Consider the following 17,956-nt stretch of genomic DNA (forward strand, 5'->3'; position numbering starts at 1 on the left):
TCTTCAGAATGATGTGTCATTGATAACTGAAATACTGAGCTAACAATTGTCTGGAGGAGCAACCAAACTGCGAGGCATAGCTAAGTTCTCAAAAGGACCTGGAGCCACAGCCAGGGTCACTACATTTATAGTCACTCCTACTATGAAAATTTCTATTTATAATATCTATAATGAGATACTTACCTACTGTCCCGGAATATCTAGGAGACTCTCGAATTTCAAAATTTCAGAATGAGTAGGCGATCCTCACGGATCCTTCCCCCAATCTTCTTGCAAAGAGGGCAGGGCCATGATGACACAATGAGCTACAAATTGCAACAAATTGCTACACAGGTTCACAAATCATGGTATTGCGCAGTGCGGGGTGGGCCATGATGGTGAAAACTGTGTTACCATGCCCCCCGCACTTGCCCCTTTGACCTCCCCTCTGGGATCTCCCAGAGGGGTGGTATAAAAAGTAGGGAGGTATGCTATAATGGTGATGGAGTAACTCTACATTTTACTCTTTGGTGAGAAAACAGATGAAGGGTCACCACTTTTCAGCAGCTGCAAAGTGGCTTCAACTGAGCCTCCCTCCACCAACCACTCATTCTTCCTTTACCCAAAAAGTAATTGCAACCAGAACACCATCCAGGGATGACATCAGCTGTTTGTATAAGCCTTGGTCTTTTGGATTGTTTTGGACCCAGCCTTTCACCATGGTAACCTTTCAGAGATGCCAGTTCCTGCCAGCTGACATCATGCCATAGAACTGGTGCTGCTTAAAGGTATAGTTGTATAATGATTACATAATAAAGGGATTGGAGCAGTGTGAAAACATCCTCTTCCTGCTCCAACAGAACAGGGACTGACTTGTTAAGCAGCACTCTTACAGAAATCTGTCTGACAGCATACATTGCAATAAGTGCACCCCACTAGCCGAGCTAATTAATACCATGTGTCTAGTGGTATTATACTGCATAATGATTACAGATAAATATTCTCTCCAGATCTTTTTAGCTGAGATAGCCTTATTTTCTTACTGAACTGTAGGAATCATCAATATTATACACTTTATCAATTCATGTGCTGCCATGAGGCATGATTCATTAAGGATTGTTACTGTTGTTTAAGTATAATGCACACAATTAAGCTGCGCATGCTCAGAACCGGAACATACTCCACAGAGCACAGCAGAATTCAATTCACCTTCCAGTGCAAAGGACACTTATGACAGCCTAAGATTTCAGTGAGGGAACGGGAAAAGGAAGGGGCATATACCCGTAGACAGTGAACAGTAAGGACATGCTAAGCTCAAGCACATGCTGCAGCGTCCAATTTCAAGCTCTGGGCAACTCAAAGGTACTTGTTTTTCAGCCGTATCTCTTGCTCCAGCTACAGGTCTAGTCTAAGTGCTGATTACTACTTATGAGTTTGTATGCTGGAACATGTGTTTGCAATCAAGAGTAACTGTAAACATGTATTTTATGGACAGTGTCAGGAGGAGGGCATATATATGATAAGATATCTAATCAGAGAGTAGCAAGAGGGGCGTATCCCTGACAATTGTTGGCAACTTGTGGGATTTTTCAAATTTTTAGAGCATTAAGTGCGGGGTTAAAGTAATTATTCCCTGCACTTAAGAACTGGTAGTATCCTTGCGAGGGATACAGCCGTGTTCATAAGGTCAAAATGCAATGCTCATTATTTTTAAGACATACGTGCAAATCAGTTCCCTTCTCTTCTCTCTTGTTTTTTCTTTCCTATCTTTTATTTTGCAAAGTAGCTGCAAGGATGGCAGCTGCTTATAAGAAAAAAGCCAAAGAAGTTTTCTGGAACGTGGTCATCAGAATAAGCAAAGCATGGCGGGGGATGCCAAACCTGAGAGGAGCTCCCCTGCCTGCCAACTCCCGCTTCTTCAACAGTGCCCTCCTCCCCTCGCGGGCATGATATCCCTGGTCTTGATGTGCACTGGGTCTAATCAAAGCACACTGATAGAAAATTAAAGCATTTGTGATGTGCGTCCAGCGCACTTCTAAATTACTCCCATTGGCAATACTGTATATATATGTATATATATATATATATATATATATATATATATATTTATATATATATATATATATATATATATATACAAGGTAACCCGTGCATGATACTCATGCATTCTAGTCAAATCAAGCTACTTAAGGTGTTAAAAAGGTTCTTTCTTGTCATGCATTTGGGCCATAGCCCAGGCCTCCTCAGGGGAAGAGCGTTACTTCCCGACGTAAGCGCCCTTTTTTAACGTGGTTTTGTCCACATGTCACCACCTCATCCTTCTTCTCCATCACCTCATCCTTCATTTTCATCGCCACATCTATCCAGATGTCTATCCAGACACAGAGATCTCTCTCAGCGGTCCTGAGTATCACACTTACGTCGGGAAGTAACGCTCTTCCCCTGAGGAGGCCTGGGCTATGGCCCAAATGCATGACAAGAAAGAACCTTTTTAACACCTTAAGTAGCTTGATTTGACTAGAATGCATAAGTATCATGCACGGGTTAACTTGTATATATATATAGATAGATAGATAGATAGATATAGATATATATGCCTGGCTGTAACTTGGTCTCTAGTTCTTATCTGCAGACTGTCAGCTACATAGCTGATTCTACTCTTAACGGCCCATGGAAAGCCATTCAGCTCAAGCTCTGTGACTGCAAACACGGTACAGTGATAGGATGCCACCTTTGCAATAAGATGGTTCGTGAAATTTTATCCCTGCTGGATACTCCATGGTCAACTGTAAGTAATATTATTAGAAAGTGGAAGCGTTTAGGAACATCAGCAACTCAGCCACAAAGCAGAGGACCATGTTAAATCACAGAGTGGGGTCAAGGACTGCTAAGGCGCATAGTGCATTAAAGTCGCCAACGCTCTGCTGATTCCATAACTGAAGAGTTCCAAATTTCCACTGCATTAATGTAAAAAATTGTGCGGCGGGAGCTTAATGGAATGGGTTTCCATGGCTGAGCAACTGGATGCAAGCCTCACATCACCAAGACCAATGCCAAGCATAGGATGGAGTGGTGTAAACCACACCAAAACTGGACTGTGGAGCAGTGGAAATATATTCTGTGGAGTGACTATTCACGCTTCTCTGTCTGGCAGTCAGATGGGCGAGTCTGGGTTTGGCAGATGCCGGGAGAACGTTATCTGCCTGAATGCATTATGCAGACTGTGAAGTTTGGTGGAGGAGGGATAATGGTACCAGGTTGTTTTCCAAGTTTTGGGCTAGGCCCCTTTTCTCCAGTGAAGTTCAATCTTAATCTCTGCATACCAAGTCATGTTGGACAATGCTATGCTTCCAACTTTGTGGCAACAGAATGGGGATGGTCCTGTTCTATTTCACACATGATTGTGCCCCAGTGCACAAATCAAGGACTACAAAGACACGGTTTGATGAGTTTGATGTGGAAGAACTTGACTGATCCACACAGAGCCCAGACTTCAACCCCATCGAACATATTTGGGATGAACAGGAATGGAGATTGCGAGTTAGGCCTTCTCATCCAAGATCAGTGCCTGACCTCATAAATGCTCTACAAGATAAATGGGAACAAATTCCCACTGAAACACCCCAACATCTTGTGGAAAGCCTATCAAGAGTGGAAGCTATAATCGCTGCAAAAGGGAGACCAACTCTATATTAAAGTGTATGCATACAATGTCATTACAGTTCCTGTTGGTGTAATGGTCAAGTGTCTGAATACTTTTGCCCATATGGTGTGTATATATATATATATATATATATACGGTGTGTGTGCGTGTGTGTGTATATGTGTGTGTATATATATATATCTATATATAGATATATAGATATATATATATATATATATATATATATATATATATAGTGACAGGATGGACCGCCTAGGCCAACCTGTCTGTTGCTGCTGGGAACTGGCTGGGCTTATAATTTGCCACTGTTCCCTTTCGTTATCCCAAATGGGCCCTGTTGCCGCAGTAGGAGGGCTTATAAATGCTGCCACCACTGGACTCCTATCCAGTACCGGGTTTCTTCTTGGTAACTGACGCTGCGAGTGCACCCTTTTATTGGTGTACCTGGGCTGGTACTCTTGACCTTTTACTATGGATCAGGGTTGCTGTGGATGGATCCCCCCTGGCCTATCACACTGACCAGAGCTGCAGGGTAGCAGTCAGAGCGGTGGTACCGGAAAAGCTTGATCCAAACCTCAGAAATAGCCGGGAACGGATTCGATTTTGGGTCTAATCTGTAGGTCACAGGATTTTCAGCATGGAAGATATTTTCAAGCAGGTCTATGAAGCAAGTGATTTTTATTTGCAGCCACACTGATTGGAGGTCCCAATGCTAAAGTCAGATGAAATCAGAAGAAAAGCTTTTAATACAAAACAGTGCTGTTTTTATACATATTTGAGCACAGCCTCACTGGATAAGCCCGTCCCCCTTGAGGTCTGAGTTATTTTTAGAATCAGGATGCAATTTGTTTATCCAAACATGGATTTACATGCAATTTAAAGCTAACAATATTTGCTCTTATCTGTGATATCCTATAACTTGCTGTGATTTCCTGCATCGCATGCTGTTTACAATGTTCAGAAAGGTTTGAACACTCTGGACAAAAGGCCACACAGTAACGGCCCCCCTGCTGGGCCTTTGACCAGAGTAGGCATTGGACACTCCATCAAAAAATTTATAGCATTTCGTGCTATAAGACTCCCTCCCCACATATACCTAATTGGAGATTTCCTCTAGCAACCTTACAAACCCAAAAATAACACTTCCATACAAAACACATCCCAATGTAACACGCTAAGTGCATTTCAAATTATACATTGGTGCCTGCACCTCTGATTGAAATACATTTCTACAATAAATTATTTCCACATGATCCAGCCACAAATAAGTTATTGATCAGTGATTCAGCCACAATATACTTTAATATAGAGTTGGTCCCCCTTTGCAGTGATAACAGCTTCCTCTCTTCTTGGAAGGTTTTCCACAAGATGTTGGAGTGATTCTGTGGGAATTTGGCCCATTCATTTGTAGAGCATGTATGAGGTCAGGGACTGATGTTAGATGAGAAGGCCTGGCTCGCAATCTCCATTCCAGTTCATCCCAAAGGTGTTCAATGGGGTTGAAGTCAGGGCTCTGTGCGGGCCAGCCAAGATTTTCCACACCAAACTCATCAAACCATGTCTTTGTAGTCCTTGATTTGTGCACTGGGGCACAGTCATGTGTGAAATAGTTCTTCCACATCGAACTCATCAAATCATGTCTATATATACATATACATGTATATATAGACATGTCATATATATGTATACAGATATATACACTATAATATACTATATACAACATGTGTAATGTACAAAATACTATAAGTAATCTCCTTTGTTGCTTTTATTCTCTCCACTATTTTGCTAGTCTCTGGTTTCCAGTGTCTTGCTCCTTCACTCTATTTTTTTTATTCTGAATTTGAAAAGAAGCAAGTGTAACCATTAGCAATCACCATTTTATTCAGTTTCCAATAAATCCCCTTTATTGCATTTAAAAAGTATCTACATTTCAGAATTCTGATTAGGTGTGGCCAAGACAATTGGTCAAAGGCCTCATCGGTATCTAAACTGAGTAAGATGCTATCTAATTGGCTCTTCTAGAAACAGTTATCGCTGCAATAGCTCTCCTGACATTTACTACTGATTGCCTTCCTCTAGTTAATCCCATCTGGACATCAGAAAATTTTTTAATATCCCTTAGGTTCACTAGACTGCAGACGCAATTATTTTAGTGAATATTTTGTTATTTTGGCTTAATAAATAAATGGGGCATTAAGAGAAAGCCAATTCTGAATTTGCATTAGGTTTAGAATACAAAATGACCCTTGCTTCATTGCATCTCAAGGGAATATCACTTGTCTCTAAGATTTTATTAAATAATGTTATCAGGGTTAAATTCTGTTGCTTTTTAGTATAGGGCTAGATGCATTGCTGAGATGCATATTCAACTTTGATTTTGGATGTACAAACTAAGGTACTTAGGAGTTGAGAATAACAGCAATTGCCAACAATATCCTTATTTATTGTACAATCCTTTTCATTTGTAAGAACATTATTGAGTAACTGAAGGGCAATTTGTGAGTTTTTGGTATATTTTGCTAAATCTAAGGCCTTATCTTTTGGGGGTGCTCTGGATGATGTTGAAACATTGTTGGACTGGGAAGTTAAGGGCCTACTGGGGAAATGCATTAGAATAAGTCCATGAAATAGTGAGTGTGAACTGCAACAAAGCAGCATTGATTCTTCCTTGGCCTCCTTATTGTTGTAAGCCATGGTATGGAATTTAGATGGACGAGTTAAAATGAGAACAAAATCTAAATGAAAATGTGAAACGTAAAAATATGCTTTACAATCTCTCATCTCCGCTCCGGCTTCTAACCCTAAACACATCTTTAATACATTTAAATCTCTTCTCATCTCTTCCATATTAACCTGTCTGACAACATCACTGCCCATGATCTTGACTACTAATTCAAGGACAAGATTAGCAAAATCTTTTATGAAATGTTATTCTCTTCCCTGAGCAACAACCTGAGTAATTCATCACCTTCACCAAATAGCACATACTTTTAATTCCATTGACAATTACATATCTATTCACTTTCCACTCTACTACCTGTCCTTTTAACTCTATTCCCTCAAAATCAGTCGATCACTGTCTGCTATTTTTGATTACAGTCTTAACTAACATCTATAATCTCTCCCTCTCCAAGTGGTATCTTTCCATCATTATTTAAGTATACAAATAATACTGTTATTATTAAATAAATTGCTTCCCAAACTATCTCTCAGATTACCGTTCTGTTTCTCATATACCAGAAGCTTCTTGTAAGAATTCCTTACAGTCATCTCACAAGTTTCCTTTCATCACACAAATTATTGGACCCTATTCAGACAGGTTTTAGTTCCCAACACTCCATATTTAGCAATGATCAAATAAGTGACTGCCCTAGTCAGTGCAATCTCGCATTTTTTTTATTTGATCACTGCTAAATGTAAAGGCCACTAGTCACTTCTAATTTTCTTGGATCTTTCTGCTGCATTTGCCACCCACTTCTGGTTGACCACTCACTCCTCATGCAAGTACTGCATTATCTAGGTCTGCAGGACATTGTCTTATCCTGGTTCTCATCTTACTCATCAAACCACTCCTTCAGTGGTTATTTATTTCGATCCAACCTCCTCTCCATTTCCTCTATCAGTTGAGCACCAGAAGACTTAGTCCTATATCCTTGGCTCCTCTATATAAATACTATGCCTTTTGGGAAATTAATAAGCTCCTTTGGATTTCAATATCACCTCTATGTAGATGACACTCAAATGTACCTATCCTCTCCAAACTTTTACTGTCTGTGTATGTCCATGTTACTGATTGTCTTTCTGCCATTTCATCTTGGATGCTCTCTAGCCACCCCACACGAAATCAGCAATCAGTCAATAGAAGCTACATGCTTGGCATCTCTATTTCTGTTGCCAATGCAATAAACCCTACCCCTCAAGGTTGCTGTCCTTTGTTCCACACACAGAATATGTTACCCAGTCAGTATCCAAATCCTGGTATATAAATATAAGAAATATCTCCAGAATATGCACATATCTCACACAAGACCCTGCAAAAACTCTAATTCATGCACTCATAATCTCCTGCATTGACTGTTGCAATTCCGTTATTATGGTCTTCCCCTAACCAAACTTTCACCTTTGCAACCTATTTTGAAAGTAGAATTTAGTGATTTGTGTGACTGGGCAAGTAGTGAAAGGTAGAGGTATATGTCCCAGGCTTTCTGTCTTCTATGCTCTAAAACCCCAGTGAGATTGTCTTGTATGGAAAGAAGCTTCTCAAAAGTGTATTCAGCTTCAGGAAAAACTAGTAAGGGTCCCTGAGATTATGTATGGAGAGAGTAGTGTGGGCTTCAAACATAAGGCCCAATCCACGTCTTCTGATCTCCCAGTCTCACATCAGACTAATCAGGAGATGCACCTGTAAGGTGCTGACAAAAAGGCAATTTCCTCTGTGTCTTACAGTCTGCGGAGGAGGTTGGATGCCTCCTGAGAGACCCAGCAAACAGTGACCAGTAAGTCTTGCATTTTACATGTGTGTGAGACACAAGGTCCTTCACTTGAGAGAGGGTGGTTCATGTATGTTTAGTTAGTGCCGGGCAGACAAGGATTTTATTTCTGTTTTTTTATTTTTATGGCTGAAAAATAAAAATATCTGCGGCTAGTCAAACTAAAACAATTGACTGGTGTGATATACTTGGCTGGTCTGTCTGAAGTGCAGCCGTCTACCCCAGAAGATGGTAACCCTGAACTGATTAGCTCACACTAGACTCATTTTCCTTGCTAAATATTCATGTACTGCTGTTTTGCTCTGCCAGACCCTGCAATGGTTTCCTCTCCTTTACAGAATCTAATATAAAATACTTCTACTAACATACAAAGCCATTAATTGCACCAACATACATTTCTATACTGACAGCAGAAGGAAGGTAACATTATTGCAATGGTTCATTCATTCTCCTCCTTCCATAGCCTTGATGTGTATGGACAGATCTTTATTGTAATCAAGGTGACAACATAAAGTAGAAAAATATAGCAACCAAAATATGTACACATTATATGTTAGCAGTCGCGGCGGCTGCGAGCACCGCCGCGACTCTCACCTATTTCCTGCAGCCATCCCGGTCGTCGCTATGGCAACCGGGACGTCACTTCCTGCTTTGACCCGACCATTGCCAGGGCAACGGTCGGACGCTATTTACAGGGGCGCTGCGTCCCGGCAGCTGGGAACAGCCGGGCGCATGCGCAGAAGCGCCCACAAGCCTGTGGGCTGATTAATATGGCAGGATTGAGCCTGCCCATGTGATGTCAGAGCTAGGCTCTGATTGGCCACTACTGGTATTTAAGGCAGTGAGGTTTGCAGCCTCACTGCCGGTTATAGCGTTCTGTCCTCAGTCCTGCTGCCTGCTTGTGCTATCCATTTTTGGTTCCTGCTACCTTGGATTTGACTACCCGTGTTTTGACCCCTGCTTGTTATTGGACCTGTGACCCTTCTCTTCTGACCTTGACCTTTTGCCTGGAATTCGGATTTTGCTTCTCTGCCTGTGAGTTTGACCCTTTGCTTGCCCTTGGATATTGCATCTGTGCCTGTGACCTTTTGACCTAGGATTCTTCTTATACTACTGTCCACCAATCACTCCACTTCTGGGAACTCCTTAAGTCAGTATACGTTACTCGACCCTCGGTCGGCCCGCAGCCCAGTCTGTCCCCACCACTAGGGGCTCCAGCGAACACCTGGCCTTCAGAGTAGTTCCCGAGTTTCACTGTGCTGACTTGGGAGTTCCTAACATTATAACCGGCCCAGGAAGATTGGTATCATACGGCCATGGACGGAGAGGAGTCGAATCTGTCCCCAGCCCAGATTCTGGCCAACCAGATACAGGCGGTTTCCCAAGTGGTGCAGAATTTATCCCAGCGCCTGGCAGTCCAAGAAGGGGCCTCCAGAGACTGGCAGCTCCAGCAAGTTCCCGCTGGTAACACACCGGAGCCTAAGATGAATTTGCCTGACCAATTCTCTGGAAGCAGGCCAGCCTTCCGTAATTTCAAAGAGAGCTGCAAGTTGTACTTTCGTCTGAAACCACGTTCCTCTGGTTCCGAACAACAGAGGGTAGGGATCATCATCTCTTTGCTCCAGGGCGACCCTCAATCTTGGGCCTTCTTTTTGCCTTCCACAAGTCCAGCCTTACAGTCAGTGGATGCCTTTTTTCAAGCCCTGGGGCTATTGTATGATGACCCGGATAGGGTAGCCTCAGCTGAGTCTCAACTCCGTACGCTGAGGCAAGGACGTCGCTCAGCGGAAAAGTACTGTGCGGAATTTCGACGATGATCCACTGATAGTGCCTGGAACGATCCAGCATTGCGAAGTCAATTTCGCTTAGGACTCACTGAGCAGATAAAGGATTCTTTGGTCCAGTATCCGATATCCGACACGTTGGAGAATTTGATGCAACTCGTTATAAAAATTGATTGGCGGATCAGAGAGAGGAAGGCCGAACGGGAGTCCTCTGCTCCTATGGACGTTTTTGCTAAACTTGATAATATTTTGCCTGATTCCTCTGAACCCATGCAGTTGGGCGCTTATCGTTTGCCTCCGGAGGAACGCTCCAGAAGACGCTCACTATGCTTGTGTATGTATTGTTGTCAACCAGGCCACTTAGTCCGTTCATGTCCCAGCAAGCCGGGAAACTCCAAAGCCTAAGTGCAGGTGAAGAGGTGCGCTTGGGTCTTCAGATTACCCCTTCAGACAATTCTTTATTAGTCCCTGGACGTATAACTTTCCGTGAGAGATCCATGGACCTGAAAGCTTTTCTTGACAGTGGTGCGGCCGGTAATTTTCTGGATATACATTTGGCTCAGACACTTGATATTCCACATATCAGGTTAGGATCAAGCATCACCACATGTGGTTTGGATGGTAACCCCTTGCCTGGGGGAAGGATTCTCGCCAGGACTCCAATGGTTCGGTTGTCTGTAGGAGTCCTCCATACGGAGGAGCTCTCCTTCTATCTTATCTCTTGTCCCTCTGCTCCTTTGATATTGGGGTATCCCTGGCTTCGCAGTCATAACCCCCTTATTGATTGGAAAACAGGGGAGATTGTCCGTTGGAGTCTCGGGTGCTCTACGTCCTGCTTGACCTTGCCTCTTAGAATTATACAGCCTAGTCCAGAATTGTTGCCGGTACCCTACCAGGACTTCAGTGATGTCTTTTGCAAGAAGAAAGCTGATTCACTTCCACCACACCGGGAATACGATTGCGCGATTGAATTAGTACCCGGTTCTAAGTTGCCCAAAGGGCATTTATATTCTCTATCCCTTCCTGAAACACAGGCCATGGAATTATACGTAAAAGAAAACCTGGAGAAAGGGTTCATCCGCCCTTCTAAGTCTCCGGTAGGCGCAGGTTGTTTTTTCGTTTCTAAAAAATATGGCAACCTGAGGCCTTGCATCGATTTCCGTGGACTAAATAGCATCACGATTAAGAACATGTATCCGTTACCCTTGATCTCTGTTCTGTTCGATCAATTAAAAACAGCTACTGTATTCTCTAAGATTGACCTCCGAGGGGCCTATAATCTTATCCGAATCAAGAAAGGGGATGAGTGGAAGACTGCCTTTAATACCCACTCGGGACATTACGAATATCTCGTAATGCCATTTGGTTTGTGCAACGCTGCGGCAGTCTTTCAGGACCTGATTAACGATGTATTACGTGAGTTCTTGGGAAAAACAGTTGTTGTTTATTTGGATGACATCTTAATTTATTCCGAATCCTTATCTCAGCATCGTCAACACGTCCGCCAGGTTTTATTGAGATTACGAGAGCATCATCTGTACGCAAAACGGGAGAAATGCGAATTTGAGGTGTCCACAGTGGCATTCCTGGGTTATATCATCTCCTCATCAGGTTTCGCTATGGATCCCGCCAAGGTGCAGGCAATTCAAGATTGGGTCCTACCTACTAACTTGAAGGCGATCCAAAGATTCCTTGGCTTTGCCAACTATTACCGAAGGTTTATTGGCTCATTCTCCTCGTTAGTGGCTCCTATCACTGCCCTCACTCGAAAAGGAGCTAACCCAGCGGAGTGGTCCGCAGAAGCACTGGCAAGTTTCTCAGCTCTCAAAGCTGCCTTCATTTCCGCTCCAGTCCTTAGACACCCTGATCCAGGACTTCCATTTATTGTGGAGGTGGACGCTTCGGATGTCAGTGCTGGTGCCATTCTCTCTCAGAAAGACCCACGGAGTAAAAAGTTACATCCTTGTGCATTTTTCTCAAAAAAAGTTTTTGCCTGCGGAATGTAATTATGACGTTGGAAACCGTGAATTATTGGCCATTAAGTTGGCATTGGAGGAATGGCGACATTGGTTGGAGGGAGCTGCACATACCATTACCATCTTCACAGACCATAAAAACCTCCAATATATTCAGACCGCAAAAACTCTAAATCCCAGGCAGGCTCGCTGGGCCCTATTCTTCACCAGATTTAGGTTCATCATCACATTTCGTCCAGGTTCCAAAAATTCTAAAGCTGATTCGTTGTCCCGAAGTTTTTTGGCCCATCATCCTCAGTCACCTGACCCGTTGCCTATTGTTCCTTCAACCACGATTCATCTCGGACTCACCCAGGATTTAAGAGCCACTATCCGTCATTTCCAGAAAATCGCTCCGGTGCAGACACCTGCCAACAAATTATTTGTTCCGGTGCACCTTAGGAAATCGGTTCTCATAGAAGGTCACAATAACCGCTCTGCTGGTCATCTAGGAATTAGTAGGACTATCGAAATTCTTTCTCGCTGGCTTTGGTGGCCTACCTTATCAGATGACGTAGAGACTTATGTCCGTGTCTGTCCTGAATGTGCCAGAAATAAATCTGCTAGAAACCGTCCTTCTGGTCTACTGTTACCCTTACCTGCTCCAACCAGGCCTTGGACTCATCTTTCGATGGATTTTATTGTTGACCTGCCAGTATCTACAGGTCATAACACCATTTGGGTAGTGGTGGACAGATTCAGTAAGATGGCACATTTTATTTCTTTACCCAAATTACCGGATGCCAGGACCTTGGCCACCTTGTTTCTCACACATATCTTTCGTCTCCATGGGCTTCCCGGAGACATTGTATCGGACCGAGGATCCCAGTTTATTGCACACTTTTGGAGATCTTTTTGTAAATCCGTTGGGATCACTATCAGTCTGTCCTCGGCATATCACCCTCAGTCGAATGGTCAGACAGAAAGAACCAATCAGGCCTTGGAACAGTTCTTACGCATGTATGTGTCTAAATTCCATGATAACTGGTCCTCTCTCTTACCCTGGGCGGAATTCGCGTATAATAATTCTTGCCATTCCACTATACACACATCTCCGTTCTTCTGCAACTTCGGGTTCCATCCGAAATCCAACTCGTTCGCTACTGCTGTTTCCTGTGGGGATTCCGGAACACCTGCTTTTACTGCCAGGATGAGGGGTGTCTGGAAAAAGGTGCACTCTGCATTAGGTCTAGCCTCCCAAAAATCCAAGGTTTTCGTGAACCGCCATCGTGTGCCATGTTCATTGAAAGTGGGGGATCGGGTTTGGTTGTCCATACGCAACATCAGGTTACGGCAACCTTGCAGGAAGCTGGCGCCCCGTTACATTGGACCATTTTCAATAGAGAAAAAGATAAATCCAGTGGCGTTCAGGCTGAGACTACCACCTTCCTTAAAAATACCTTCAACATTCCATTGTTCTCTTCTAAAGAAAGCTGCGGCTCCCAGCAAATTCAGTCAGCCTTCCTCTAACAGGCCGCGGCCTTTGATTGTGAACGGAGACCAGGAATACATCGTCGAAAGGATCCTCGACTCTAGGATGGTTCAAGGCCAAGTTCAATTCCTAGTCCACTGGAAGGGTTACGGCCCAGAAGAGAGGTGTTGGATACCACAGAGGCGTCTCCATGCTGAAAGGCTCATTAAAGAGTTTTTTAATAAGTTTCCCACGAAACCTGGATGTCGGGGTTCCTTGACCCCTCCTCAAGGGGGGGGGTACTGTTAGCAGTCGCGGCGGCCGCGGGCACCGCCGCGACTTTCACCTATTTCCTGCAGGCGTCCCGGTCGTCGCTATGGCAACTGGGACATCACTTCCTGCTTTGACCCGACCGTTGCCAGGGCAACGGTCGGACGCTATTTACAGGGGCGCTGCATCCCGGCAGCTGGGAACAGCCGGGCGCATGCGCAGAAGCGCCCACAAGCCTGTGGGCTGATTAATATGGCAGGATTGAGCCTGCCCATGTGATGTCAGAGCTAGGCTCTGATTGGCCACTACTGGTATTTAAGGCAGTGAGGTTTGCAGCCTCACTGCCGGTTATAGCGTTCTGTCCTCAGTGCTGCTGCCTGCTTGTGCTATCCATTTTTGGTTCCTGCTACCTTGGATTTGACTACCCGTGTTTTGACCCCTGCTTGTTATTGGACCTGTGACCCTTCTCTTCTGACCTTGACCTTTTGCCTGGAATTCGGATTTTGCTTCTCTGCCCGTGAGTTTGACCCTTCACTTGCCCTTGGATATTGCATCTGTGCCTGTGACCTTTTGACCTAGGATTCTTCTTATACTACTGTCCACCAATCACTCCACTTCTGGGAACTCCTTAAGTCAGTATACGTTACTCGACCCTCGGTCAGCCCGCAGCCCAGTCTGTCCCCACCACTAGGGGCTCCAGCGAACACCTGGCCTTCAGAGTAGTTCCCGAGTTTCACTGTGCTGACTTGGGAGTTCCTAACATTATAAATATGTTTTTATGAATGCATGAGGGCTCATGCATATTAAAAAAGGGGGAGACCCCAATCAAGAGAAGCCCCCAGGTCTACCAAAAGGGGGGGGAACCATTACAAATATATATGGGGGAAAAAATGACCCCATATACAGAGCTCCATGGGAAGTGCCCCTATAGAGAAGGGTGTTAACTACAGTAGCAGTGTGGCTGAGCTTAGTGCAACAGTAACCTGGATTAGGAACATGTTTTAAACTGGCAGTAGTCTGGGATGGATTAAGGAAAACCAGTCTGATCATCTTCTGCAGCAGGAGAAGTGTAGGCAGTTCCAACATTGTCATAAAGAAAGATCCCTGGAGTATGAGATATATGGGAGCGGCAGAATCCCTGGATATTCGATGATCATATGTAGATCTCCTGGAGAAAGGGAGTGCTTAAAGCAACAGTGTGGTGACTGAGAGAGAGGGTTAATGGTGTAGGGGATGGTGTGCGCATATGGAGGAGAATCCCTGTATATAGGGATGTTATAATAGGAGAAGAGAGTCCTTGTTAGAGGGGATGTTATGCAAGAACCTCTGATACTTAGCTCACTGTGTTCCTGTGAGTTTAAGAGGCTGAGACCTGACATGCTGTGGAACTACTGTAACCAGAAGCACTATATATGTAATTGTCATCCATATATCGGCAACTATTGTGACTGAGTGTGTACAGTAGGGGTGAGGAGTTCAAGTAGCAATTACATCTGCTTAAGAGTATGCTGGAGGAGTTGGAGTTAGCTGTACTTATAACCAATATGATTGGGACAGGAGGAAGAGTTTGGTGAGATGTGAATATATTTTATTGCAACCATTTACACCTTATGTTCTGGATGAAGTGAAGCTACATAAATAACGTTTTCTTCTATTGTGCTGTGAGATGGTCTGGTGTCCAACTTAATGAATTGCACTGCACCTTCACTTTGCGCCAAGAGTGTCCACTCCACAGTCTACTCTATATAAATAATAAAATAAATAAATAATATTTGTGTATTTTAGAAGCATTATTTTTATTTTTCAGTATTAATGTGCCATCTTATCTTCTTTACCAGTCACCAAAATCAGCATTTATTAGTGCTGCAAAAAAGGCAAGGTTGAAGTCTAATCCAGTGAAAGTTCGATTTTCAGAGGAAGTTATAATCAACGGACAAGTTTCGGTAAGTATGTGAAGTGTTATGTATAGCTTTCGTATACTATTGTTTTAAAAGCGTCTCCCAGAATGCCTACTAATTTTTTGTGACATTCATTTTCATTACTAAAAGAAATTATATTTTGTTTTTGTCAATATAGGTAATCCTACAACTAGCATTCATGTAATACATGCATATAACTTCTAGACAATTGTTTTAATGTGATATTTAAACACTACAAATGGTCTTTTAAATATTTTATAAACTGTCACAGAACTAATAAAAATGCTAAGATACTATGGTGATGTATACATAGAATATCAGTAATTCCTCCGATTCAATATTATTAAATCCAACAGGGTGAGTTTATTTATGTTTGTACTCACAACCGCTTTGTATTGAAACCTTGCTGTTATTCTATCATAGTATTACAGACTGTATGGGTCCTTGCATTTATACTGTGATAAAATGTAATATACATTTTTAAGTGATGCTATAACAACTATTAAACCTATTTTTGTCTTGTTTGAAAAACCGAAAACCTACAATACTTAACATACGTGTGACTCATAAGTTATTATTGCATAAGAAGAAAAAATCAGTTTGTCATGTGGCTGTTTTGAAAATAAAATTATATTTAGCTACAAGTTAACCCGTGCATGATACTCATGCATTCTAGTCAAATCGAACTACTTAAGGTGTTAAAAAGGTTCTTGTCATGCATTTGGGCCATAGCCCAGGCCTCAACCACCAACCACTCCCCACTGTCACCCCCGGCAACCACCAACCACTCCCCACTGTCACCCCCGGCAACCACCAACCACTCCCAACTGTTACTTCTCCTTCAAGAAATATATATATATATTTTTTTAAAAATCTTTATAAACACTTTTAACAATTAACAAATTAAATTAACAAATTAAAAAAATCTTAGTATACCAAATTTCAGCCCTTTCGGATTTTTTTTTCCCACACACACTAAGAATTTAGTAGGTCAGTGTATAACTCCGCCCAGCAGGTGGCGCTGCAGCTTGGTTTTATTTTTTCCACACACAGACAGACTAACACACGCCACTAGACATTTATATTATAGATTACTAGTTTGTATAGATGTAATTTAGCTGGCTTGTTGTTTGCTGTTTAGTATGTAGCTAGATATTTGTTTTAATTTAGTTGTTTTGAATGCATACAGTAAACATATGGATATATTTTATCTCATTACATTGTAATATTCCACTACATATCATATCATGGATGTTCTTGGCAAAAACCTAATTGTGTCTTTTCATCAAGAGACTGAAAAAGCTGCTGAATCCAGTGTTGAAGCAAATTGAAGTGCTCTTGCCTTTTCCTCCTTTATTAAATAATCCTAATAAAGGTGATAAATGATCGATTCAGTCCCGAGAGTAAGGTGAAAAGATCAGCTGTGTTTTGTTGTCTCATTATAGCATGATGAAACAAAAAAATTAAGATTCAAAGCATATGTGGTATGTAAAATCACGTTGACATTAAGGGCCCAATGCTGAGTTGGTTGTATGTGTATTTACGTACTGCACTTACACACAAAAAATATGTGAGCATAAGTCCCTATGTAGAGTGAGACATATGTCTGACTTACTACTCTCCATGCTTAGAGTGGCTGAATGGGAGAGGGATGTGTAGCTCAAGTACATTAAGGGTAATACTAGTAACTTGCTGCCTATGTAGAGGTGGAAGTAGCTGCAGATACCCCTGTCTGAAGGAGCTACACCTGGTACATGAGCTGTGCTGATGATGATGATTATCAGCTTAGACCTTGCTACTAAGTAAAAAGAAAATAGTAAATTTAAAAAAGCGTGCCCCTCCCCCCCCCCCCCCTGCACACACAATGATCAACCAGCTCTAGTGCTCATAGTCTAGGCTGTCATCAGAAAATTTGTGGGGTTCCCCCGGAAAAAGCCAGCACTAGGCTTAAACAGGCAGGGCTGGTGCCAATGTAGCATGGAAGTCTACAGCATGAGGTCCCCGTGCTAAAATGGCAGCCAATCCTTGCCATTGTAGCACAATATTGAATTCCGTCGATTGAAGTTGGCCCTCCCTAAGAACAGCCCTGTGCTCTAAGCAATAGGGCTCTCACAACCCTTGTGTGGTGGATGTGGGGTAAAATATGTTGTAAAAATAAGTGCAAGCATTTTTGCATGGGAAACTATAGGACCCAGCAAGCCATGGCAGGTTGAAAATGTTTTGGTATGCTGGCGCCTGTAGTACTACAAGTCCCTGCCTACTCATGGTTGACAAAGCATGCTGGCATTTGTAGAACTAAACACCCCAGCATGCCCTGACATCCAGGACCATTGGGACCTGTAGTGTTCCAAGGAATAGTGCTGTAAAAAAACACACACTTAATTAAGACACTTTCTTAAAAATAATCATTCCCCCACACCCACC

General features: G+C 42.8%; 1 protein-coding gene across 1 annotated transcript in view; it reads left to right on the forward strand.

The window, feature by feature from the left end:
- FRMPD4 (FERM and PDZ domain containing 4) overlaps nt 1-17,956 on the forward strand; it is a 402,711-nt gene that overhangs the window by 327,618 nt on the left and 57,137 nt on the right. The window contains exon 6 of the mRNA XM_075194815.1: nt 15,452-15,556. Coding sequence (XP_075050916.1) covers nt 15,452-15,556 — 105 coding nt within the window. The remainder of the gene's footprint in view (nt 1-15,451; nt 15,557-17,956) is intronic.

Source organism: Mixophyes fleayi, chromosome 2 (genome assembly GCF_038048845.1).
Source record: "Mixophyes fleayi isolate aMixFle1 chromosome 2, aMixFle1.hap1, whole genome shotgun sequence".
NCBI classification, from domain to species: domain Eukaryota; kingdom Metazoa; phylum Chordata; class Amphibia; order Anura; family Limnodynastidae; genus Mixophyes; species Mixophyes fleayi.